General features: G+C 41.3%; 1 protein-coding gene across 1 annotated transcript in view; it reads left to right on the forward strand.

Annotated features, from left to right (window-relative positions):
* Window positions 1-26,295, forward strand: part of PARD3B (par-3 family cell polarity regulator beta) — a 902,602-nt gene that overhangs the window by 607,553 nt on the left and 268,754 nt on the right. Inside the window, exons 17-18 of the mRNA XM_079783005.1 lie at window positions 14,798-15,004; window positions 15,711-15,948. Of these exons, the coding sequence (XP_079639131.1) occupies window positions 14,798-15,004; window positions 15,711-15,948 (445 nt within the window). The remainder of the gene's footprint in view (window positions 1-14,797; window positions 15,005-15,710; window positions 15,949-26,295) is intronic.

The following is a 26,295-nucleotide window of genomic DNA, read 5'->3' on the forward strand; positions in this document are numbered from 1 at the left end:
TCGTCCCGATTTGGGGTCCTTAGATCACACACACAGGGCAAACGAGTCCCCTCCTACATGGTGCCCTCAGAACCCCTGCCTTGTTTATTGGCCTCAGAAATAGCAAATGTATTCGAGCAACTGTTGGGCACAGGGCCACAGACCTCAGAGGCCTCATTTGGCAGAGGGGCCAGTCATGCACCCCGTCACCTGGCTGGTAGGGTCCACTTCACTCTTTTCCCATTCTCTCTGTCCACCCTCATCTCTGCACCCCCCAGCCCCACCTGACTGCTCTGTGGTAGATGAATCGCTGGGCCTGCCACCCCTCCGCCAGCCTCCACTCTACTCTCTCGCCCCTCTGTCTTGCAGTCTGTCATTGCCGCCCATTTTTCCAGGGTCCGTTTCAGTCCAGAGTCTCTCACCCCTGACTCCCACGACTCTTTCCATGTCTTGCTATATCTCACCTTGTGTGGGGGTGCTTTCCAATTAAACATTTTGACTTTGCATATAGCTTGCTTGTTGCTTAAGAGGATACCCTTCTGTGTCTTCCTCTGATCACTTGAATCCAGCGTCTGTGATAGGTGTGGAGGAAGACAGCTTTTTATTATTAATAGCAGCATATGGCATGTATATGTAGGATGGTGCAGCTTTACCACGTTCTTGTATATGTGCAATGTCATCTGATCACAACAAAAACCTGTGAGATTGGCATTCTATTAACTTAGACATGTTACTTACCCTATCTGTGCCTCAATTTCCTCAAATCTAAAACGGGAATAACAACAGTATGTACCTCATATAATTAAATGAGTTAATGCACATAAATTATTTTCACCACCATGATCATTCTCATCATTAATATGATATTTTTCATTATTTCACTCTTACTGAAGAAGAAACTAAATTCCAAGTCCACACCAAAGATGCCTCCTCCATCGGATTTCACTGTTAACCACCTTAGATTGCTTTCAGTCTGTCATTTCCTTAGTTCATATATGGCCAAGTTCCTAAATCACAGTTTGTTTAGAAATTCTATAAAACAGAAGCTGGAAATGAAAATATCTATACAACACAGGTCCTCCTCCACAAACAGACCCCCCCCTCCCTGTGAGGCAGCTCTGTCATCTCCCAAATGATAGCAGCCTAGAGAGTACAACGGGGAGATCAGGCCCTTAGTAGTAACATCAGGTTTACTCTTCTGTTTTTACAATCTAGAATAGAACAACATATTTAACTAGTGCAATTGTAGGTAGGCTGTTTGAACCCTTGGTCAACCATAGCAAGAACTGATTTTATTCCTCTTCTGAAAGCCCTTCTGTTTTTCTAAAGCATATAGCAATTAGTAGTACATCTGTAGTTTTTAGTAATGACCTGAAGAATGGCCCTCTCTTCACAGAGGAGTCAGGGGCCACACTGAGTAGATCAATTGAATACAACTCTTCTCAATGGTGGGACATTTGTCTCTCATAAAACCCACCCAGGAATAGACGAGAATGTGCCCGCCTATCGGCTGGCGTCAGTCACCCTTCTCATGGCTGTGCTCAGCTCCTTTTTGCCAACTAGACATTATAGCCCAGGAACAGCCGTCCTGCTCCTCACGTGTCTGTCTGACTTAACTTGCAACATCCGGTGACTTGTTATATGGAAGAGAGATTGGAGAATAGGGTATAAGTTCAGCCTCTTTAGGTTACAATCCAAAGAAACCAACTTTGAACTGGCTTTTGCAAACTAAAAAGTTCAAAGGAGCATCTACATAAAGACCTGGCTAGATCTAGGGTCTCAGTGTCAACAGTATTTTCTCTCTCTCTCTCTCTCTCTCTCTCTCTCTCTCTCTCTCTCTCTCGGTTCTAGTTCCTCTTTTTCAATTTCCTTCTTGTGGAAAAGCAAGATAGGGACCAGAAGCTCCAGGCTTAGCATCCCTGTAACTCCAGTACCAAAGACGATTTCTTTTTCCTGGTCATTCTGCCAGGATTGGTTCTAATTGGCCCTATGTGAGTCAGCGGCCCATCCCTGAACGAACCAGGAGGACAAAATACACTCACTAGTCATGGCTGGGTCATCCCTTCTGGGTAAGAGTGAGGGAGACATAGTAATACAGACAAAAATAGGACGCTCATCCCAGTGGATACTGGGTAGAATGAAAAGAATGGCTGTCAATACCAGGGGCAGAGTAAAGGGGCAGATCAGGATAACTGAAGAGATGTGATTCTCTTCTGTTTCTCTCTGAGCGTCCCTGAGACGGAGTGAAGCAGTGTTTCCGTGTACCCTGATGTTTCATTACAATCCAGCAAGAGTTTCCGTGTGAGAAAGATTGATCATAGACTTTCCCGAGGGGGAATTACTAATGGGAAGACCACCTTCTGTGACCTTGTTCCCCGCGGGCGAGGGCTGCACTGGCTGAGTTATAGGGAAACTCCAGCGCGTTGTCAGGTCTCACAACAACATTAAGTGGGACTTCCTTTTCATATTTGCCACCTCATTTATTTTGTATGTCCCCATGTTATTAGTTTTACTGCCCATTAATCATTATATATTGCAAAACGTAGGGAAGTGTGCTTAAGAGGAGACAGTGCAGGGTCTGGCCGAGGCAGTCACAGCTTTGCAGTGCCAGGAGAGAGCTTGGGCGTGGCGGGCAGGGCCCCTGCCGCACCCACTCACGGAGGCACCCCTGTAAGCACCTTCGGCCTCGCGAGTGGATGCGAACATGTCTTCTGCCTTTCCCACCAGCTCACAGAAGGATCTGAGGAAAGCAGCTCTTTCCCTGTGAGGGCAGGTGACCAACCACCGAAACATATTTTTACAGAAATTGTTTCACAAAAGCCTGAAGTCAAATGACAAAAGGGAAGAAAGGAAAAATGTGTTTTTTAGCAGTGAGTTCCACTGCTGTATAATAGAGCAGTCTCCTGCTCTATTATACTTCTTCCCTGTTATCATTCCTCACAGTATCAGTACTATCAAGCCATTCCTCTGATGAAATCTTTTAAAGGTTTCCAGTTGCACCTGCTCTGAGTCTCTCTTTTGGGGAACCTTTTTTCTGCCAATGGCCTTTTGGATATTTATTACATCATTCACGGGCCATACACAATTTTTAACTTAAAAATCAACCTGCTATATTTGGTCAAGCATTTAATTAACTCATCCCTAATGCCTTGGCAGGGCCAGAGCAAATGATTTCACGAGCCTTATGCAGCCCATGGGCTGGACACTCCCCACCCCTGCTCTAAGCCCACACTTACTTCCTACCAATCTTCCGTTCTGTCATTTTCCCTATGATCACTCCATCCATCCATCCTTTGTTTCCACCACCCAGTAAGTGTGTTGTGCATTTCCCTGTTTGTGAGTGACTGCCCACCTCCTACTTTTCCTACCTATGGCCAGTCCATCTTCAAGGCTGAGTCCTGCTTCATTCACGAAGCCTCATGACTCAGGATCACAGTGCTTTCTTTTCTCTGGATTCCATGGATCCAAACTACTCCAGCCATGAACTGCTCCGTTACTCACAGACATGCCTAATGGCCAATGATCCCAAAAGTCTAGGACCATGTCTGGTGTGTCATTGTGTTGATGGTGTCATGCGTCAGTCTGAGAGAGAGGAGTCACTTGGCTGTGAAAGAAACTAACCCGCTCTTTATTTGCTGTCCAGACATGGATATTTTTATCAAGTGATCTTAACACTGGGTTTCTGTATGGAAAATGTCTCTGGAACAAATTAGCCTTTTGGGTTATTGAAAGAAGTGAAGGATATCAAAGATAATTTGAGAAGTGGTGAAGAGTGTTCTACCAAACCAAAGAAAAAGTGGAAGTTTTGAATAAAGAGTCAACATTCAAAGCTAGTGGTGACTCGGCCCACAATGTATAGATTGGAAACAAATCCACATGGCACTCTCTTGGTTTTAGAGAATACTTATAATGAATATAAACATTTCTCATAAAAGAAGACACATGGTACAAACCAGTTATTTAATGAATATAAGCGGTGTTCCAGGTACCACGTGTAAGCTCTGTATCAGATAATCTTCTAACTACCCTGTGAAGGAGGTGCTATGATTATTTTTTAAATATTTTTATTGATTTTGGAGAGGAAGAGAGAGGGAGAGAGAGATAGAAACATCAATGATGAGAGAGAATCATCGATCAGCTCCCTCTTGCACGCCTCCTACTGTGGGGATTGAGCCCGCAACCCAGCCATGTGCCCTTGACCGGAATTGAACTGGGATCCTTCAGTCCACAGGCTGACGCTCTATCCACTGAGCCAAACCAGCTAAGGCGAGGCGCTATTATTATCTGTCTTACAGATGAGGAAACTGAGGCACAAAGAGGTAGGAGCCCCACCTAAGTTAACACAGTTAGTACAGGGATGGGCCTGGGACATGGGCCCAAACAGTTTGATGTCAGGGCCTATGCATCAGGACCAAGTAATAGGTATTGATTTAAATATGAAATTATTAGTGAAGAGGCAGTGAATTAGTGGAATAAAGAGATAACATGGTGCCCATTGGAAATATAACTCCAGAGAAAGCTAGGAGTCATACATCTTTATTTTCTAAAATGTTGGGATCTTACTACCCTCAGGTGATATTTCACAAATGTTAGGGGACTGCTCCACATTCTCTGGTGTTATCACTTCATGTGTGTTCATCTTTACTTCACACATAGATTGTAACCTTCTGGAGGACACTAGATGCCTTATCTTTTTATTTCTGAGGCATCCAAGAAAGTAGGAGGAACTTTAGCTCAAAGATTGTTCAGACCAGGAAAACCTCATGTCTGAGTAGCATTGCCAAGTCAATAGGCCAACATTGTTTTGTTGGTAAATTCCAGGCACTTAAAAGAGGAATTAGAAGAGAGTAGAGTCCAGTGATTGTGCTGAGATTTACATAAGATACAGCACTAAAGCACTACCTTTCAGGAACGGTTTTCAAGTCACCGGGAAAAGGGAAATCACAAAACATAATTGGAAATCTCCTAAATGCATCTTAAAGTAGATGATACAAAATTATTTCCAGCAGATAGCTGTACAGACAGTCCTCGAGTTACGTCGGACTCGGTGTACGTCATTTTGTGGTTACGTCCCCATCTCCCATTTATTTATTTAAAAAAAAGAAATTTCCGTCACTTTGACATATGTACATATGTGCTTTATGATTTTTATTATTTATTTACCACAAGTAAAAGTCAGGAATGGTTATCTTTCTTTTAATTTTTTTTTTTTTACTGTTTCACTTCTTTGCTGCTGTGTATGTGCTCCATGTGAGTGATGTAGGTGCTTATGTAGGTGGGTTCCGACTCACGGTGAAAATCACGTTACGTCGCCGTAGGAACGGATCTCCGACGTAACCCGAGGACTTACTGTATCTTCAGTCAAGCATCAGACCAGCTGGTTGGCTTCTGATTAAGGGTGGGGGCATATGAAAGATTTAAATGTTGAATACAAGGGTCACACTCCCTGTGATAAGATGATAATGACATGAGCATCAAGCAGAGACCATTACTCACACCTATAAGAATAGCTATGATCAAAAAGACAAGAGGTAATTAGCGCATGTAGGATGTGGAGAAAAGGGTACCTTTACGCAGTTGGTGGGAATATAAATTGGTACAGCCACTATGGAAAGAATTAAAACTAGAACTATCATGTGATCCAGCAATTCCACGTGGCTATATATCCAAAGGAAATGAAATCACTATTTTGAAAAGATATCTGTACTCACGTGTTTGCTGCAGCATTATTCACAGTCGCCAAGACATGGAAACAACCCAAGTGTCCACTGGTGGATGAATGTGTAAAGAAAATGTCACACACACACACACACACACACACACACACACACTGGAATGTTAGTTGAAAATCCCACCATTGGGGACAACCTGGATGGAGCTTATGAACTTTATGCTAAGTGAAATATATCAGACCAAGAAAGACAATTACTGTATAATCTTACTTATATGTAGAATCCAAAGAAGCCTGACTCATCAAAAAAAAAGAACAGAAGGGTGTTTGCCAGGAGCTGAGAAAGGTGGGAAACGGGGAGATGTAGGTCAGTTATAAGATGAATAAGTTCTAATGTACAGCATGGAGACTATATTATATACTTGAAAGGTCCTAAGAGAGTAGATCTTAAATATTCTCACCACACACACACACACACACACACACACACACACACACACACACGTGAGGTAATGGAAGTGCTAACTAACCTTACAGAGGTAGTGATTTCACAATATAAACATGTATCAAATCACCACGTCGTACACCTTAAACTTACACAGTATTATGTGTCCACTATATCTCAATGATGAATAATAAAATGTAACCCGGGGATTAAAAAAGAAAACAAAACGGAGACTCACAGCAATCAGTCCATTTCTCCCAACTCCTGCTCTCTCCTTGCCACGCATTCACTCTAGAACACACTGTCATTGAGTGAGATGGTGAGTGAAATTGCTCTCCTTACTTAACTTATTTTATCCTGCCCCTCCTCCCTCCTTCTCCTCTGTAGCTCTCTCAGGACATGATCAACTGTGTGTGGTGTGGTCTCATTTTGAACAGGAAAGAACTTTGTAAATTAGAAAGCAGCAAGAGAATGTGAGTTACTAATTACACTTGTCTTCTGTTCCTCTTAGGACCAAGCACAATTCTGAGCAACACAAAATACTCAGGAAACAGTGGTAGCCGACTTGATTTCGGCTTGACATTCATTAGATTGAAAACTTGCTTAATGTGTGTCTACAAAGAGATTGTTATTTATGTTAACACAAAACTGAAAAACCTTGCTCTCTCAGTAATTGAGAATTTGAAGTTGTTTTTAGTACAGTCAGCTCTAAAAAGGGGATAAGATAATAAAGCAAAATGTATAAAAATAATGTTTGATCCTAAAAAATACATCAGTTTACACCTAATGTAAAAATATCTTCCTGTGGATACCATCCAAGAAAATGAGTTTGACCTTTTAGTTACGCTAATGTTTTTTAAAGAAAGTTATTAGAATTCTTTATATTATACTTTGTTTTGAGAGTACTGTCACAAACGACCCACATAACACATAAACCATTCAACAATCAAAAGCAGAAGAAAAATGTGTTGTCAAAGCAAGTCATACAAAGAGTAAATGGTAAAAGGGAAAGGGGGGTGGGTATACCTGAAACAGTTTGTGTTCAGAGTGAAAAGCCTGTTACCAAGATATACAAGGAGGAGCTGGAAGATAAATAAAGGTGTTCTTGGCAGTGGAAAGAGATAAGATGACTGGAGTGCATATAAGGAGGTGGAAATGACAGGAAAGGTTGATATTATAAAGAGAAGTTGAGGGAAAGGAATGACTATTATAAAAAGAAACACCAAAGCATAGAGATGATGAATGAATAGTTATAGGTAGGGTAGACATTACTGAATCCTTGAAAGTGGCCCCAAAAGAACCTACGCGCTGTATTAACAAAGAACAGGATGCCCTGTGTGGGCTTTGAGGAAGTGAAGCAATTGTGGGGTGTGTTTCTCCAGGTAAAACTTTATTCACTCTCACAGCATTGGAGAAAGGGGGCATCTGAGTGCTATAATGACCCTTTGCTTTCACCTTCATTTACTCCTACAACAAATATTTATTTAGCACTTCTCTGTGCTGAGGATACAAAGATCAGCAAGACTAAGGACCTGGTAGGTGGCATTTATCCATCCTCTTATCCTATTTCACAGGTAGAAAAGCTTGCCACTAAGTCAGTTTGTTTGACTCTCAAAAATGAATCTCCCCCCACCCGACCCCCGCCCTGGTAAATAATAAAAGTGCTGGGGTTTTTTTGTTACATTTTGTTTTCTTTAAGTAGCCATATTTTCCTCCAGAGACTGATGCTATTGCTCTAATTTTTAAAGTTATTATTGTCTTTGATACCAATTGTGGGTGGTTTTTAAATGTATATGTTTGTTTTTAATCCAGTGGTATTTTCCTGATAAGGCAGGTAAAGAAAACCAAAAGATTAAAACAAACCAGTCTATTGGAATGAATTTGTCTGAGTTCTTCAGTTACCTTAACAGAATCTACCCAGAGGTGTGGCTGTATTTTTTTTTTAAGTAATTTACCCATGAAGTTGTGCCATTTTCTTATCAACAAAATAGAAGAAGACAGAAAAGTGCCATAGGAATATTTTTCAGTGTGATAAATTCACTATTATTTTTGTTAAACTTAATTTGAGTCCAGGAAAGAAATCAAAATCTGGCATAAGATTTTGACTGTCAGTATTTAAAAGAAGGAATCTTTAGTAATGAAAATTAAAGCATATAGCAACTCTTGGCAAAGATTTAAAGATCTTTGGAGGGCCATGACCATACACACAGTCGAAGCATTAGTTGCATTTGTTCACCTAATCTTCCCATATTTTCTCTAGATATTTTCACTTTAAAATAGATAATGTTTGAAGGCAGAGGAAGGATTATGCAAATATATGAATCTTAATGAGAAGTTGATTATTGAACATTTTGACGTGAATTACAGGAAATGATGAAAGACCCGGGAATTTATTAAGGCTTAAGAGAAAAAACTCTGCTCCCAGAGAACTTAGAAATTGCCAGTAAAAGAACTGAGACCTAAATGACAGCAGATAATGTATAAGCCAGATTACTTTGTGCCCTGTGGTAATGACTAGGAAATGGGGCACGCTGATAAGCTTGGAATGATGATCAATATTTGGAATACTGAGATAGGCAAGAAAGTAATTAGTCCCATTATGGACACAGTTAGCACAGATAACACAATTTGGGAAATTATACATTTGGATATTATGGGGAATTTTTTTCGAGGCTAATGGATTTGCAATGATATCTATTAAAGCACATAAGACATTTTGCCTCTAGGGAAACTACTAAAAAAATCAAATATACAAAATTTTCAGTAAGTGTAATCTAAAATAAAAAGACAAAGTGGGATATGTTAATGAATAAAATGATGCTGTGACTTCCTACTTGGAATTTATAATAATTTTTCATTCAAAGAGTTTTAAGGCTATTAATTTCACATCACAACTCCCCATGAAGCAAGTAAAGCATTTCTATTGTATTTGCCCAAGTTCATTGCTCATAATACAGAAAGGCCAAATTGATAATGAAAGCAAGCTATCTTGATGAATTCCTGGCTTTTCAAGCTTCATGCTGTGACCCCTGGTTAGCATTGCAATCATTTTGGTCCCCAATTTACGCCTGGGCACAATTCCTTTATTTTCGAGGGAGGGTCTCCAGCTTAATTAATTTCCACTAAATGCCTTGAGGACCATGGATGTTATTGAAATGAGCAGATTAATACGTTATTCATTGTTAATTTATCGTAAGTATTTGTTAATTATTAAGATCTAGCTGGTAGAAAAACTTGCCATGTATTTGAAAGTGAATACCTTCCCCAAAACAATTTCCTATGTTTTAATAAGAATATATTGGAAGCAATTTCATCAATAATGGAAGATCCAATTACTGGTCTTCTGGATTAAGGCATTCTTTTAATGTGAGACTTTAATGCTGGTATGGGAAGTTCAAGCATTGCCAATGAAACCTCTGACTAATTAAATGATTATAGCCTAAAGGGAAGGGCGACCAAGGCCCCCTCATTAATCTTCCCACGAATAGCCTCTGTATGTGACGAATAGATGGAAAAGTCTAAGGAATTATTTGGGGGGAAATTCAGGTTCAACTTTTAAATTAAAAAATAAAGGAAGTATACCTGTATGAAGCCCTTTTCAGCTTTTGCAGAAGGAATAGTTATATTTAAGAATGCAGTGGTATCCCAGCTGGTGTGGCTCAGTGGTTGAGCATTGAGCTATGAACCAGGAGGCCATGGTTCAATTCCCAGTCATGCCCAGGTTGTGGGCTAAATCCCCAGTGGGAGGCGTGCAGGAAGCAGCTGATCGTGATTCTCTCTCATCATTGATGTTTCTATCTCCCTCTCTCCCTCTCCCTTCCTCTCTGAAATCAATAAAATATATATATTTTTAAAAAGAATGCAGTGGTGGATTGAACCAAATGAACTGTGCTGGGCCTTCACTTATCCACATGTTTAGAGGTAACAGTCATAATAATTATCATCAATGTTTTATGAGCATATACTGTGCGACAGGCATTCTTGTATCCTAGTCTTATCCTCATTTTACAGATTACAAAACTGAGGCTTAGAGAGTCAATAACTCAAGAAATAAGTAGCCGAGTGGGGCGTGTTGGGATTTTCCACAGCCTCTCCTCTAATCACTCTCTGTGAACCACTCCTCTCTGGACTGTTTTATTCTCTATTATCTTAATCACGTGCCTTGTAAGGAACCAGCAGCAGTTTCAGCCCGAGGGCAGGGGCAGGAATCCAAATCCGAATCAGAGAAATTGAGGTTCACATCCAAACAGTCGTCCGGGAAGGACTTTCTGTTTCACAGTTGAAGTGGGCCTTCATAGCTAGAAGGCTGGTGCAGTGGTTTCTCAGTCTTTTAAGAATCTGTTTTGTAGTGACCCCTCTCCACCTACGCAGGAGCTCTGAACTTCCCTCTACTCACATTTTCAATACTCCCGGGAGAACTGGTGGCAGGACTCCTTTAAATCTTTAAACTTGGTGTTGTGTATCCAATTCTCTTCATGACACTACTTTCCTAGATGGCATGGAGTAGTGGATGTGTCTGAGGGTGGGTGGGGCCAAGAGACATGACCCTGAAATTCCCCTTTACATAAGGAAGTCTTCTGGGACCAAGTCAAGACAGCCCCCCTCATTTGAAAATAGAAGGATGTTTGAAAGTGTTATAACATCTTTTTAAAAATGACTACGGCCTGGCCAGTGTGCTCAGTGGTTGAGCACCCATCCATGAACCAGGAGATTACGGTTCAATTCTCGGTCAGAGCACATGTTCGGGTTGCGGGCTTAATCCCCAGTAGGAGGCATGCAAGAGGCAGCTGATTGATGATTCTCTCATCGTTGATATTTCTATCTCCCTCTCCCTCCCCTTTCCTTTATCAAAATCATTTTAAAAAAAAAGATTACAGTCATATTTCTTTCAGAGGCCTTTATTTTAAGGGAATATTTGGCACATGGAATTTACAGAATATTTTTATTATACTGCCTATTTTTGACACGGAAGATTCCTCTTTTCACACCTTGATAACTGTTGGATCATTTATTTTGAGAAGTTTGTGTGTGTCCGGTTCATATTTCTGATGGTGAGATAAGTTTATCAGGATCTCAGAGAACATGGTCAATGGACATAGAAATTATAGGTTACAAAATAAAGCCTTCTTACTAAGCGTTGGAAGATGTATTCCTTGGCCTGTGCACCTAGTCTAAGCTGGCCTGGAAATCACTGAACAGTCGTACCCAGATCAGTTCTATAGATCCTCAAAGTGGGACAAATGAACACTCAAATTTGGACAAAGTCCACCCCATGACTGATAACACGTGGTATTCATAGATCACTCTCTCAGACAATTGCTTGAACTCAGCCACAGCCAATATCATATCAGCTACAGATGAAAACGTGAGGAGTGATCATATTTAAGGGTGACTTCAATGGAATAGAATGACTGAGATTTTTATTTTGATTAATTACTTATTTTATACTATCCCTTCAAAGAGACCTTTTCTTTTATTGGGAGCCTAGAAAAAATATTTGGGTAGTTAGGCTAAAAATAGACAGTGAATCTTCCCATTCTAAAAGCTACGGAATTCCCAATGCAATGTGAATCTAAGCTGGAATTGGCGAGGGCAATAGAAAAGAGGGGTTGAATGTAACATTTTATTGTACATCATGAAATCTGTATATGGTAGGGTACTTTTTTCCAAAGGTTCTGTTGCAGTTGAGTGCTGATGCCCATCAATTAACTAATAATCCCTCCCACAACCAGTAACCTTGACCTCTCCTTAGAATCCTTCTGACACATAAAGGAAATGTGAGACCTGGTCAAGGTCCATGTCAGAGTCCCCTTTCAGTTGGAGATTCAGTTCCATCAGGTCACTGAACTTGTAAGTCCTTGTAAAAACCTTCCTGAATTTGGATTCTCCTCTTTACCATCAGCCTTTCTTCTACTGCTACATCCTGTTTACTCCCTGGGAATAAATATAAACACTGGTTTCAAGCCTGAAAACCCCTGAGTCCACATTACAACATAGGTCTCAACCACCCTTTTTGATTTAGTATTACTATGTACTGGATCCAAGAGCGCCATGTTGTCATTTGTGGCCAACATCAGTTGATGCTTCTAATTTGTGATGTCTATTCATACAAAGTGAATCTTATATGCATATTTGTATAACCCATGGGCACAGACAATAGTGTGGTAGGCTTGGTTGGGGGGGGGGGGGCAGAGGTTGTAGGGAAGGGGTCCATGGGGGAATAAAAGGGGACATCTGTAATACTTTCAACAATAAGGACACATTTTTAAAAAACAAAGTGAATTCATTGCTGGCTCTATTAATCCTACAAAGTCCATGAATCCTTAATGTTCAGTGTTCTTAGAATGAGCAGCAATGTATTTGTTTCTTCTCAAATATAACTTCTCACTAATCTTCAGATGAGCTCCTTTTAGAAAACATGCCTTCTATCTTGGATGATTTATTCACTTTCATGTTCCCTGGAATTTATTGCTAGAGGTTGATGTGAGTGAATACTTACAGTTTGGGTTCTAATATAATCTCCTGGATGACAATTAATAAATAAAAGATGGTTACTATTGTCAACAGAAGGATGAGGCTTTCTCACTTTCTTCTCCGTATTTTCACCAAACTTCCTATCAAACATCCCTAGGGCTTGATGGTGTAAAATATTTTCCGTAAACTCCGAAGCTTTTACTGTTGCTTCAATACCCCAAGCCTCCATGTTGCTTTTTTGTTTTCTTGTCAGAAATGATCTTACTCGATTTCTGTTTATTCAACTTACCTTCCTTCCTGCGAATAGAAGAAACATCTCCCTTTATGGATTTAGTAGGAATGTATTCTCAATATTTATGACTTGCAAGTAGTACCTGAAATATGTCCCTGAAATCTATTGGAATTTTGTTTTTGGCTTGGTCTCATCTCTGTTGCATTTATTGGAGATGCACTGTCACTCTGTGAAATGCAGTGTTTATTGTCATCATGTGTATTGTTCAAAGTGCAAAACTGCCTCTTGAAAGTTAATGATAAAACTAAAAACAGATCCAATTTTTGTAGTTTGCCTGCTTGACTAGACTCAGGGCTAATCTAAACTAACGCTCTTATAGAGACGAGGAACCTGGAGGCCACTTGAAGTAGCCTGACCATAATCAAGAAGAAAGCAGAGGCCAGATGACGTTAGGCAGCGTGATGCAGCAAGGGTGGCGTTAGGCTGCCGCAGGACAGTGCCCAGTTCTGACACTTAAGTGTATAACGTTGGGCCAAGTATTTCCCTGCTCTGTGCCTCAGTTTCCTCATCTGCAATGGGGCTAACAATAGTGCAGTAGCACAACTCTTAGGCTTATAGTAACGTAATCCAAGTAAAGCACTTAGAACAGGACTAAGCATCGTTAGCTGTCAGCATTATCGTAATTATTTTGACTGTGTTTAATATACGCAGGACTTATGGAAGGAGTGTGTTGTTTCTTTAATGTTTTGTGTGTTTATGTAGGCATCTCACCTTTGTATAGGCATTACTTCTTTTGTATTCTTTGCATTACTTAGTGCGGTGGTAAGCAATTAGTATTAAAGGTGGGCACAGTAGAAGAGCAAAGATACTGATCATAGTTCAGTGAGCCTTATTGTGTGCTGGGCACTGAAGTGTAGGTACTTTATGTACACACGCCATCTGTATCTACTGAAAGCCTGCAGAGGAGTTTATTTCCAGTAATGCAAGTGTAGCCTCGTCATCATCATAATCTTCGTAGCTGGAGAGGACCATGAGCCCTGGCTCTGGTGGCAAAGAGCCCTGATAGAATCCCTTCCATCTACAAAGTGAGCCTGTGCTGCTGGTATTTGTGTAGCCTACTCCTGTGGACAGCAGGGAGCTGGCCATGGGTGGGAATGAGGGGAAGGAGGCAGATACAGGGCAAGACAAACAGTGCAAATGAAAAATAATGTACATCAGATCACAAATTACTAAAACCGATTTAGGTGTTGCTTATTTCTTTTTGGAATATTATATCATATAGAAAAGCTGCCCCTTAGTAAATACCCAAATAGAAATAATTTGTAACAATAAGCATTCACACAGAAAAGTTATTTTCTTTCTCGCTTTGCTTTATTTATCTAGAGACTAAATAAATTGTATTCACCATGCACTAATAGCCACCAGAGTAAGGTAAAGTATTTAATCACAAAAATTGCAATCACTTTAGTGTTCTTTGATTTCTGTGTGTAGGGTACTTAATAATTATAAAAGCAGTGATGGAAGTCATAAAAGCTACGGGGTATGGGGGTGCTTGAGATGGGTACTGGCGAACAGCATCCACTACGTTAGGCGCTCTGTGTACGTATGTGTGCAAGTGTGTGTGCATGGGCACACACAGTCATATACACACTCTCACAATAGAATCTCTGCAGACCGCTATAACCTTTCAAATGTATATTTATGCATGTGTGTGCATATGCATATATGTTCATGTACATGTTTATTTCTACATATGATATCATTTTAAATCTTTTCCACAACTTTATACAAAAGGAAACTAAGGCTCAAAGGAGTCAAACCACTTGCTCACAATCACAACAAGAGGCAAAGCTGGGGTTTCTCCCCAACGACCACCCACTCAGGGAGCCTCCTTTTTGTAGGATGCCCAAACAGAGACATTTTTGGAACAGCAGACCTTCCCAGGCCACCCGCGAGCTCGGTAGAAAAGAGGTGACCGCCTGCCTTTCTCTTGCAGAATCTCCAAGCAAGGACTTGGGCCCCACGCTGGGCCTGAAGAAGTCCAGCTCCCTGGAGAGCCTGCAGACGGCCGTGGCCGAGGTGCGCAAGAGCGAGCTGCCCTTCCACCGGCCCCGGCCGCACATGGTCCGCGGCCGCGGCTGCAACGAGAGCTTCCGCGCGGCCATCGACAAGTCCTACGACGGCCCCGAGGACCTGGACGCCGGTAGGGCCCCCTGCCTCCCGCCGTGGCTCCTTCCTGCCGCTGTGATCCACGAATCACGGGCGCGAGTGTGTGCTGAACTGCGGAGAAAACTGCTTTCAGGATCCCAATTATAGTTTCGATATTAAAAGTAATTCATTTCCCCCGCTATGTTTTGCCCTTTGGCTTAACGAGCATGGGATTGCATAAGGCCGTGTGCAATTTATTCTACTGCGCAGATGCGAAAGAAATGTTCGCTGTCACTTTCCTGCGAGGACCAGCTGTCATTCCCCCTGCGGGTGGGGGCACTCGGTCTGCGTTTCCTGACATTCTTATTGGAGCCATTAGAAGCGGCATCCACCCCAGCACCGACCGCATTAATGGGGGGGAAGCAGGCGGGTTGTCTTGCGGCTCAAAAGCCTCTCCTGGAAATGACTCCCCCTGCTTGTCGCCCAGCATGTGCTTTTTCTGGGCTGATCCAGGTTAACAAGCTGGCGGTCAGAGAGATCCGGGCTTTCCCACGCATCAAACCTGTCCTACTCACCTCCCACTCCCTGCACCCAACCAGATTTAGGAAGCTGTCTCTTCGAAGGGTACCCGTGGCCGCGGGGAAGGGGAGACCTGCAGAGCGCTGTTAGTCACTCTTCTGCGTTTTGCATTTTAACTTTTCTTGGGATGCTAACACGGGGTGCCCCTGACCATGTGTGCTGGTATTTTTCTCTCTGCACAGACGGATTGTCTGATAGGAGCTCTCACTCCGGCCACGGAGCCCTGAACTGTGACTCGGCCCCTCCCGGGAACTCTGAGCAGGAGGACCTGGAGAATAAAGTCAGGAAAGCCAAAAAGACGAAGGAGAAGGAGAAGAAGAAGGAAAAGGGCAAAGCCAAAGGCAAGGAGAAGAAGCAGAAGGAGGAGAGTGAAGATCCAGAGAGGAAGATAAAGCGGAAGGGGCTTGGTGCCATGCTGAGGTAGGGACTTGCTTTGAAGGCTAACTTGGTTTTGGTTTCCATGTGTTCGTTTGTTCGTATCCCCGGGGTGAAATCCCCCATTTGTGTGCATTCCGCAGAATGCGTACAACTTTAAACTGAGAACGCGCTTGCTCCTTTTCTGCGGACGCAGGAGACTTCCTGAGTGGCTCAGAAACTCATGGTCATGACAGGAAGCTATTCTATATCTGTTGTCAAAGACGTGGGCAATCCCCGCAGCCCTTGGTCCCAAAGTGCTATGCGGATAAATTAAATGTGAGTCCTAACTGTGACCTTTAGGACAATCTCTTTGAATCAAAGAAGACTGACCAGATGAACCACACACCCCTTCTCTACCCCCATGAGTCTAGGTGTGTACGGCCGGGCCTGTGGACACATTGGCTGTCACCTACAGGGGCTCTGAGGTCCAGTGGAGGTGTCACTGGGTCCGGAGTCAGATGACACTGGTCTGAACTCATGCAGTAGCTGCTGGGCTTCACACATACTTCTTACTGCCCTGAGCCTGAGTTTCCCCACTTTCAGAGGCCGGCATACCTGTCCTCCTGACACGTGGGGGTGTGAGACAAGGTCTCATGTGCCATTGCTCCGTTGCCTAGGCATGGTCGCAGGTCCAGTCCGAAAACACCCCCTGCGTTTGGGTTGGTGTCAGGACCACACCTGCTTCTCAGCCTGAAGCCAAGGTGGGTAGGGCTAGGGGGAAGGCACTATTACAACAAGGATAGGGTTTTACTTAACTGGTTGTACCTGGTATAATCAGGCTGTGGGTGCCCTTTGGTGGGCCACTTTTGTGAATTTTTCAGGGGGCTCCCTACTGTACCAATAGTGATAGAGGAGTTTCATTTTCTCCCTGACTTCCTGAGGCCCTCTGATCTCAGCCCACACAGCCCTGGGGCCTCCTCACCCCAGCTGGTCCACCACAGTCCGAGATGGCCATAGCCTAACTTCCTCTACTGCAACCACTCAGCTCACGGGAAAGGTGATCTCTTGTGCCTCCAAATGCCAGAAGTACAGCCTGTTTCCCCGGTCCCTTTCCTCCTCACCCTGCCCCGGGATGCCCACCCAGCCTGCCACCCTCAAAATTCTCCAGGGAAGACAAAGGCACGGCTCTTCCTCCCTAACTCAAAGGCCAAGTGCCAAACTCCCAGGAATGCTCTCATGCTGGGGAAGATCAGTAAATGTTTGCAAGTCACCAAGCAAATATGTAGGAAGTGGGATGACAATCTCCTTTCATGCAATTGCCTTCACATTTTTAGAGGGGATTTCCTGTAGCCTCCCCATTAATTTTGTTGGTGTGAGAGATGGAAACCCCCTGTTCATTACTTTCCTTACTCTTACAATTTCTCATTACAGAAAACCTCTCTCAGTCTCTACCCTCTGTCCCATGGACTAAAGATGAGTGATAGGAGGGGATAGTTGATGAATCACTTTGGCCCTCATATTAAACGCTTAGGATATCTCTCTCTTAAAGTTGCTGAGTGGTATTTGTCATCAGATGTTCTCAGTGTCTGGATCTTGAACTGAAATTTCTGATAGAAATGGAAAATTCCATTTGATATTTTTTATTCATAGATATAGATATAGATATATAGATAGATATGAATATATCCTCTCTGTTCAATCGTTTACATATAACAGTTGTTCATATGTGTGAATGCCGCATCCATTTGAGGCTAGGGTTCAGGATCTGGAAAAGGGGCCGATGCACAAATGAAGACACTAGTCAAGAAATATGAATTTAGAAGGCATGGAGGGCCAGGTGGAAAACTTCCCTCTAGTGGAGAAGCTTTCTGACTTCTGGGTCCCCGTTTGCTTCTATTCACTTGAATACACATTTGCCCTTTAGGAATGCATACAGGCATATCAAAGGTAAAGTTTGATAAACAATAAAAGGATTATCAGGTTAGGAGATTGCCTTGAGCCATTTGGCCAACAGCAGGGCAATATCATGCTGATTTTCAGCCCTGCTGAATATCACATTGATATGCTAACTACTGTTGGTCTTAGCCTCTGGCACATAGGGAAAATAATGCAATAATTAAATAATAACAATAATAAACTCTGTTTCACATACTCATAAACTCCTATATATGACATTTAGGGGACACAAATAATACTGATACCAGTAGACAGATCTCTCAAAGATCGAGAAAATGGATTCTCTCTGAAGAACCTCTGGAAAGGAACACAGACCTGCAACCCCTTAATTTCAGCCCATTTTTGTTGTTTAAGCCACTAAGTTTGTCACACTTTTTTACAGCATCAATAGAAAACTCATATAATTATCATCATAATTATTACTATTTCTTTAATGTAATAGTAATTGATAAGGAAAAAAAAATTCTATAAAGGCTTAACTAGAATCGTCTATAAATATAAATAACTGTCAGAGCTTCCCATTTTCTAGAATATTACTATATTAAGTCTTAACTTGATATTTTACTGCAGATGATTGGATTCGGCAGGTTCATACGCCATTGCCCATAACACAGAGCCGTCTTCTCTTGTTCAATGCGTGCTATATTTTCCTCTGTTAGAAATCACAGGGCCTCCTAGATCCTTTAGACATCTAGCAACTCAGGGTTTGTTCCTTTCTACTCTTTCAGCAAAATTAAGATCTGAAAAGTGGTGTTTGATTTTATCTCTGGTGTAAAAATAGCAACTGTTTTCCATAGCCTTTTGCATCTGAGTTTGTGAGCATATTGGAGCTCCTGCTACTTGCACATTTTCAACAACAAAGAACACAAAAGCTGTTACCATTAGCCAAGAGATTTCGCCTTAATTCTCATCTGTTGCTCAGATGCTATTGACTTAGTTTCTTTCTTATTTAAAAAAGATTGATTGCTTTAAGGTTCCCGAGGAGTTAGATGTGTGGTTTAAATATGTATTATTTTTTCCATTAGCTTTTTTCACAGACGCTTTCCTGAACCTCGGGCTTTAATGTAGGTTGTGTACTTGTACCGTGTATGGTGGCACCTGGTCGAGGGCCTGAGAGAGGACTGAAATTCTGCTCCCTTCTCCTCACCACACCCTGCATCATTGAAGTGCAAATATGTTGGCCGTGGCTATGCTTGTAAAAAAGTTGTGTTGTGTGCTTTTCTGATATTAGCTGATCCACTCCTGTTGGTGATATATAGTAAGTGGTACAGTGTAGCTGATTAATTAATTTGACCTCCTCCTGATCCTTTTGAAAAATTGTGGCGGATCTCATTAATTCATATCTTCGCATGTGTTGTCTGGGCCCAGGATGCTTATTCTGTGCTGATTTCAGAATGACCTTGCAGATTCCACCATGGCTTACACAGGCCATAAATTATCATGGAAAAATAGGCAGGGCTGGAACCCACACACGTTGATAGTTTCCCTGTATCCTGTTTGCCTGCTGTTGAAAGAGAACGTTAGGGGTTCAAACCGCTTAAATTCCTCCATTATGTGTTTGGTTTCCTTTAGGCATTGTACTCTTTATGGCACTACCCTATGGCCTGTGGCTCTTTGTAGCCAAAGAGTGAATGAAGCTCAAACCTCTCAATAGACACGCCCATTGCTATCAGCCTTCAGCCTACTTCCTGGGGTCTAGCAGATACTTCCTAAGCACTGAAGAGAAATATCCTTTGGCTAACAAAAATCTTCCCTATCTAGAATGAAAAACCCAGGAATCAGTGTCTGATTTCTCAATTATTTATAACCTTGTCGATCTTTATATTCTTTAAACTGCATTCTGCCATAGATTTGTGTTTAAAATCCATTCTTTTATATCATAGCTGCTGTATTCTCCTCTTCAAATTATAGGCCACTCACTTCAAAAGCCTTTGAATTGTCATCTGTTTGGGATCCTGAATGGAAAACCTTGATATTGTTGACCAAGTACCTTTTTCTGTATATTTTTTTGTGATTTTGTTCTCAAAGGAATTGTGCCTACTGAACTCCATTTTAATGGATTAACCAAGAACAGAGTGTAAAATGTGCCAATAGAAACTTCATCTCTGCTTTTAAATTCTGTTTGCCCTCATTTATTTGATTAACAACATATATCGAATACCTACGCATTGCCAAGCACATTAGTAATTATTCTTCAGCAAAGGCCTGCTTTGCATCAGGCACTGTTCTAGACACTGTGCATAAGCAATGAAATCCCCACTTTTATGGTATATTTTTTGTCATCGTGAAGGAAGGAGAAATCAGACTTTTTAATCTCTTGAATTTAAAACAAAAATAAGGAAAATATTGCATAACCATGAAAACTACTCATAACAAGGCATTTCCCAGGAAGTGGTGAGCCATTTGCCTAGGAGACCTCTGGGAGAAAGCAGCCCCTTGTCCGCTCAGGGGGATTAGCAGTCATTTGATTCTGTGCCACAGCTCTTTCGGAACTTACATTCCAGTGATGGGGAGAGAGTCAACAATTAACTCAAAATAGTTGAGATGATTTCAGATTGTAGTAGGTGCTATGAAGAAGGCAAGAAGTCAGAAGGGACAGCGTCATCTCACCCTTTGCAACTGTCTTAGCAGGTAACAGAGTGCATCTGCCCAGGCCACACTGAATTTTCAGCAGATATGTTATCAGAACTTTGCACACTGTGGTACTGATGCCAAATCACTGTATGCTTGCTTTTTAAAAAAATTATCTGCTACATATTAGTATGGGGTGGTTATTTTTAAACCAGCTTCACATGAAGCCATTACAAAAAGCTAAGTATAAAAATTGTGTCTGTTTCAGTATACAAAGCCCTCTTATACCTGAAGTAAATGTTCTAAAGAAATGTGGTCTTTAATCTAAATAATGAACTTGGTTTGCACCTATTTGCATCAACTCTATTCCTCCTAGCCCATCAGTTGAATATTCTTTATTGTTATTTCTTAACTGAGCCAGTGTATGTATGCTTTAAGGTTCAGGGTCTACAGAAAAAACCTAAATCAAGAGCCCTAATGACAAAGGTATTTTTAAAAATCTAGAGGCATCAACTTTTTATTTCTAAACTCTCCAAATCTAAAGCATCCATGTTCATTTGATTTATACTAAAATATACTATATATCTTATTGAAATTAGGGCAAATCTATATAATGGCACTATACTGTGAGTTTTTAAAAAGAACACTCTTACACATACATACACTCACTCTCACCCTCCTCTTTCTCCTCTTCCACCACCACAGACAACAGCACAGACATCACCACTGCCAAATTCATACCTAACCTCGTTAAATATCTGTCCCTGGAGTACTTCCATCTCCAGATTTCATTAATCCCTTTGAGTCTCAGTCTACTCATCAGTAAATTGGGGATAATAACACATTCTCTCCAAGTTATTGTGATGTTTAAGTTCTACAACTTATGTAAAGCAAGCTGTTAGCCTGACTTGCTAGGCTTTACTTTTTGTCTCTTTCCCCAGGGCCCCACCCCAGACAGCTGAACATCAGTTATTGCCTTTGACTTGACTGACGCCCATTAAATTTCCATTTCAATTTTTCCCTCCTCTAATCACTATTTTGTATTTCAGATGAGCATGCTGTTCTTTTCTTTAGCCTGGACAATTTTGCATAGCAAACTATAATAAGTGATGACAGGTAAAATCATTCAATCATTTATACTTTATAAGCTTTGCCTATCCCTTTCTCAGTGTAACCGTGAACTATTTTCAAAGGTTATCTAATCACTTGGTGGTGCTGAGTAGAGATAGAAAATGAACTCAAATAGAGAAACAGGTGTGTTGTGTGTTGTTGTTGTTTTTTTTTGTGTGTGTGTGTGTGTGTTTTGGTTGTGTGTTTTGTGTGTGTGTGTGTGTGTGTGTGTGTGTTTTCTTTATGTATTTCAGATCAGAATGTATAGATGGGTTTTGGACTTGATGTTCTTAATGCATGGCTCATAATTATTTCATGGGGCTGCCTTGGAAGTTGTTTTAGAATACATTACCCAGAAAGATACATTTTGACTTGGTTTTTAAATTAGGTTAGATAGAGACTGAATACTCCAGGGAGTATGACATCTGTCGGACATCTTTTCTCTTTACCTTGGTCCCCTGATGGCAGTTATAGGTCTCGTGTGCAATAAATGTAATGTGGCTGTGCCTGTCATTACCTCTTTCTAGATAGTGGTTGTAAAATGCCTGGGTATCCCTTCAACTTTATGGGTATGAAGGGTAACCCAGCTAATGTAGCCAGGCCATGAAAGTTTAACAGTCATTTCCCCAAAGGCAAAAGGCCATCAACAGGCTAGAGTTGAGGTACTTTGCTTCATGAAGTAGAGGCCAGTTTGAAACATGAAATTTCAGATGAAAAATGAAAGCCAAAATAGGTCAAAGCTCTTAATTCAGGTTCAGGCTGGATATAGAAATACATTGACTACAGAGAGCCTTGTAAATCAGGATAAAATGGCTGCATATATTGAGCCTGAGAGAAATATATGACTTTGGCAAAATAATAATAATTTGCATGTCGAAGGCTACTATGAGTGCAGCCAGCCATCCTTGTCCCTGCTTTCTGTGATTGCAGAGGAAAAGAAATAGACACTAAAACCAAGTCATAATTTTGTTGGGTTTATTTTTTTTTTTGTCTCTTTGGTAACTGAATTTTCCTACCTCACAGTTCATCTTAAATTATTTACTTTCTCTTTCACAATAGGAGTCATACATATTTTGTATCTTCATTTTGTTAATTTACCAATTTTCCTTTGAGCTACGTGCCCCAGCGATTTTAATTTTTCTTTCGAATTGGGAAGAGCTGTGACCCCCCACTTTTTTTTTTCATTCTGACTATCACAGGCCCAGGCTTAGAATGCTACATTTTATGGACAGCAGTGTTGAGCCCATAATAGAATTGCAAAGTAGAGAGTGTAATATACCGATATCGACTTCCATTAAACCCAGTGGTGTGATAGCTGATAACGTTTATATATTTATGTATTCTACATCCTAGCTTTTGTTCATTTGCAACTAAGCACCAGAGAGGACAATTAGCACCCTAATAGGAATACATTGTGAACAGGAGAGCATGAAGGAGTGACTGTGAGTGCCTGTGGGAAGAGGACAAGTGATATAAAACCATGGAGACAGATGCAAAGATGGGAACTAGAAAGTATAGATTACATTTGGATCAAACAAATGCAGGCTTGTTTGGTTGGCATTTTATTTCCTAACGAAAAGAAGCCCCAGAGACAGATGAGCTGCTCCTCAGATGGGCTGAGTACACAGACAAATAAGCTGTGGCAGTGCCCGGCCCCCAGAGTTTGTGTGGTGTCTGACTTCACTCACTTTTCTTTTCGATTTTGCAAATCTCTTTCATGGTCTCTCAATAGAAAACAGCTAGATTCTGTTTGGTTTGCTTTGCTTTGGTTAATCCTCACCCAAGGATATGTTTCCCATTGATTTTTAGAGAGAATAGAAGGAAGGGGGGAGGGGGAGATAGAGAGAAACATCCATGGGAGAGAGACATTGATTGGTTGCCTCCTGCCCCGACCAGGACTGGGGATCAAACCTACAACCCAGCTATGTGCCCTTGACCAGGAATTGAATCTGAGACCCTTGTGTATGGGCTGATGCTACAACCACTGAGCACGCCTGCCTGCCTACCTGATCACCCCCTAACCACTTCCCTGCCAGCCTAATTGATACCCTAACTGCTCCCCTGCAGGCCTGGTCACCCCTAACTGCTCCCCTGCAGGCCTGGTCACCCCTAACTGCCCTCCCCTGCAGGCCTGGTTGCCCCCAAACTGCCTTCCCCTGCTGACCTGGTCCCTCCCAACTGCCCTCCCCTGCAGGCCTGGTTGCCCCCAACTGCCCTCCCCTGCAGGACTGGTTGCCCCCAACTGCCCTCCCTGCAGGCCTGGGTTCCCCCCAACTGCCTTCCCCTGCTGGCCTGATCACCCACAACTGCCCTCCCCTCCTGGCCATCTTGTGGTGGCCATCTTTGACCACATGGGGGCAGCCATCTTGTGTGTTGGAGTGATGGTCAATTTGCATATTACCTCTTTATGATATAGGATAATTTACATACCACCCCAATTCACTGATTAGTAGTGTACAATTCAGTGGTTTGTAATAGAGTCACAGAGTTGGACAACCATCACCACAATTAACTTAGAACATTTGTATAACCCCCAAGAGAAGCATTGTAGCCATTAACGTTCATTCCTTATTTCCATTTACCCTCAATGCCCATGGCCCTGACCTAGGCAACCACCAATCTGTGGGCAGTCTCTGTGGATTTACCTATTCTGGACATTTCATATAAAAGAATTTATGTAATACGTGGTCTTTTATGACTGATTTATTTCACCTAGCATAATGCTTTCAAAGGTCAGCTATTTTGTATTTAAGTAATTCCTTTCTTTTTATTGCTGAATAATATCCCATTATATGCATATTCCACATTTTGTTTATCCATTGATGGACATTTAGCCATATTTCCAGTTGTTTACTATTATGAATAATGCTGCTATGAACATTCTTTTATAAGTTTGGGCATATATCTTGGGACCATTGGATATATGTCTTGAGAAATTTCTGTATCTGACTTTAAAAAAATTTTTTTCAATTATAGTTGACATATAATATTTTTTATATTAGTTTCAGGTGTACAAGATAGTGATATCTACAAAGTGCTCACTCAATAAGTTTAGTACCCATCTGACACCATACATAGTTATTATAATACTAGAGGCCTGGTGCACAAAATTTATGCCTGGGGTCAGGAGGGTCCCTTAGCCCAGCCTGAGCCCTCTCACAGTTCGGGACACTTCACTCCTTACCGCCTGCCTGCTCACTGCTCCTTACTGCTCAGCTCACAGCTCCTGGCTGAGCAGTGGCTTCTGGCTGAGCAGCACTCTGCCTGTGGGAGCGCACTCACCACCAGGGGGCAGCTCCTGCATTGAATGTCTGCCCCCTGGTGGTCAGTGCGAGTCATAGTGACCACCATTCTGCTGTTCAGTCAATTTGCATATTAGCCTTTTATTATATAGGATTATTGACTGTATTCCCTATGCTGTGCTTTGCATCCCCATGACTATCTTTATAACTGACATTAGTACTTAATATTTTTTTCCAGCTGTCAAACATGTCTGCAAATGTTTGTTTACCATTCTGTTTTTTATTGTGTTCATGGAGGGGCGAGGGACATAGATGGAGTTAATTAGTGTAAAAATGGATAGGTAGCTTGTTTTCAAAATCATTTTAAAATCTGATTGCTCTCCATCACCTTCCCTCCCTGCGTATATAATCTTGATTGCTCTGTAGCTCTGTTTATGGCTGTCCAAAGCAACATGATTTTCTCATACATATCACAGTGAACATGATCACGTAGACTATCAGCTGAAAGGCTTATTTGTTTAATTAAGGTTCTCTTCTCCTTTTCATAAGCATGCACAGCTCCCATTAACACTGATATGGATTATGAAAGAGCACTGGAGAAGAATAGACTCCTTTATCTCATTACTTTTCTTTGATAATGAGATGTAGATTTGTTAACAGATCAGAACACAAGTCCAGTGTAAAAACACTGGCTTAACTTTTAGAAAAATTGTTATGCTAAAAAGAACTTTCACAGGTGCTAAAGTGGAAGATACAGATTAATAAATAAACTCTATTAGCATTTGAGGTGAAATATAATCATTGAAGATGCTGGATTAATAAAATGCAAAAGATTTCCTAATGGACCTATTTGCATACTGATCTTAAGTAACTAATAAAACACATTAATAACAGTTTTATTCACATATATAAATACTCATAAGTTCCTAGTTGGGACTGTATTTGCCTAATTTGCTTTTTACCATATCCAGCCCAATGTCATGTCCTTGTAAGATGTTTACATAATACTATTAGATAATGACATGTATAGATTTAATAATTTGCTTGAGGGGAAAAATGGAATTAGTTCTTTGTGAGGCACCTTTTATCTGAGAATGTCAATGTAATTTACTAACATCCATCTTTGAGTTGCAGGGGAGATGGATGTGGCAGATAGTAGTTTTACTTTGCAGATAATAAAGAATGAGACATTTAGAAGTGGGACAGCCTGTCTAGAGCCAGACACTGAGCTGATATAATACCAAGACCCACCTGGATCATTGCTACGATTGTATTAGCATCTAATAATGCATTGACACCAGGCATAATTCTGTGTATACTTTCACACACCCTGTAGAACCCATACTTCTTTAATTTTTGCCATTCACTGGATTTTCTTGTCCTAAGTCAACATATAAAAGAGCAATTTAATAACATGAGATGGTTCATAGTTAAGGGAAAAGACTTGAATCTTTGGCATAATAACTGTAACTATTTTCCTCTGTAGAATAAGAAAGAGACTTCCCAGAACAATTATGGACAGATATAGAAG

Source organism: Cnephaeus nilssonii, assembly GCF_951640355.1.
Source record: "Cnephaeus nilssonii genome assembly, chromosome: 10".
Taxonomy (NCBI): domain Eukaryota; kingdom Metazoa; phylum Chordata; class Mammalia; order Chiroptera; family Vespertilionidae; genus Cnephaeus; species Cnephaeus nilssonii.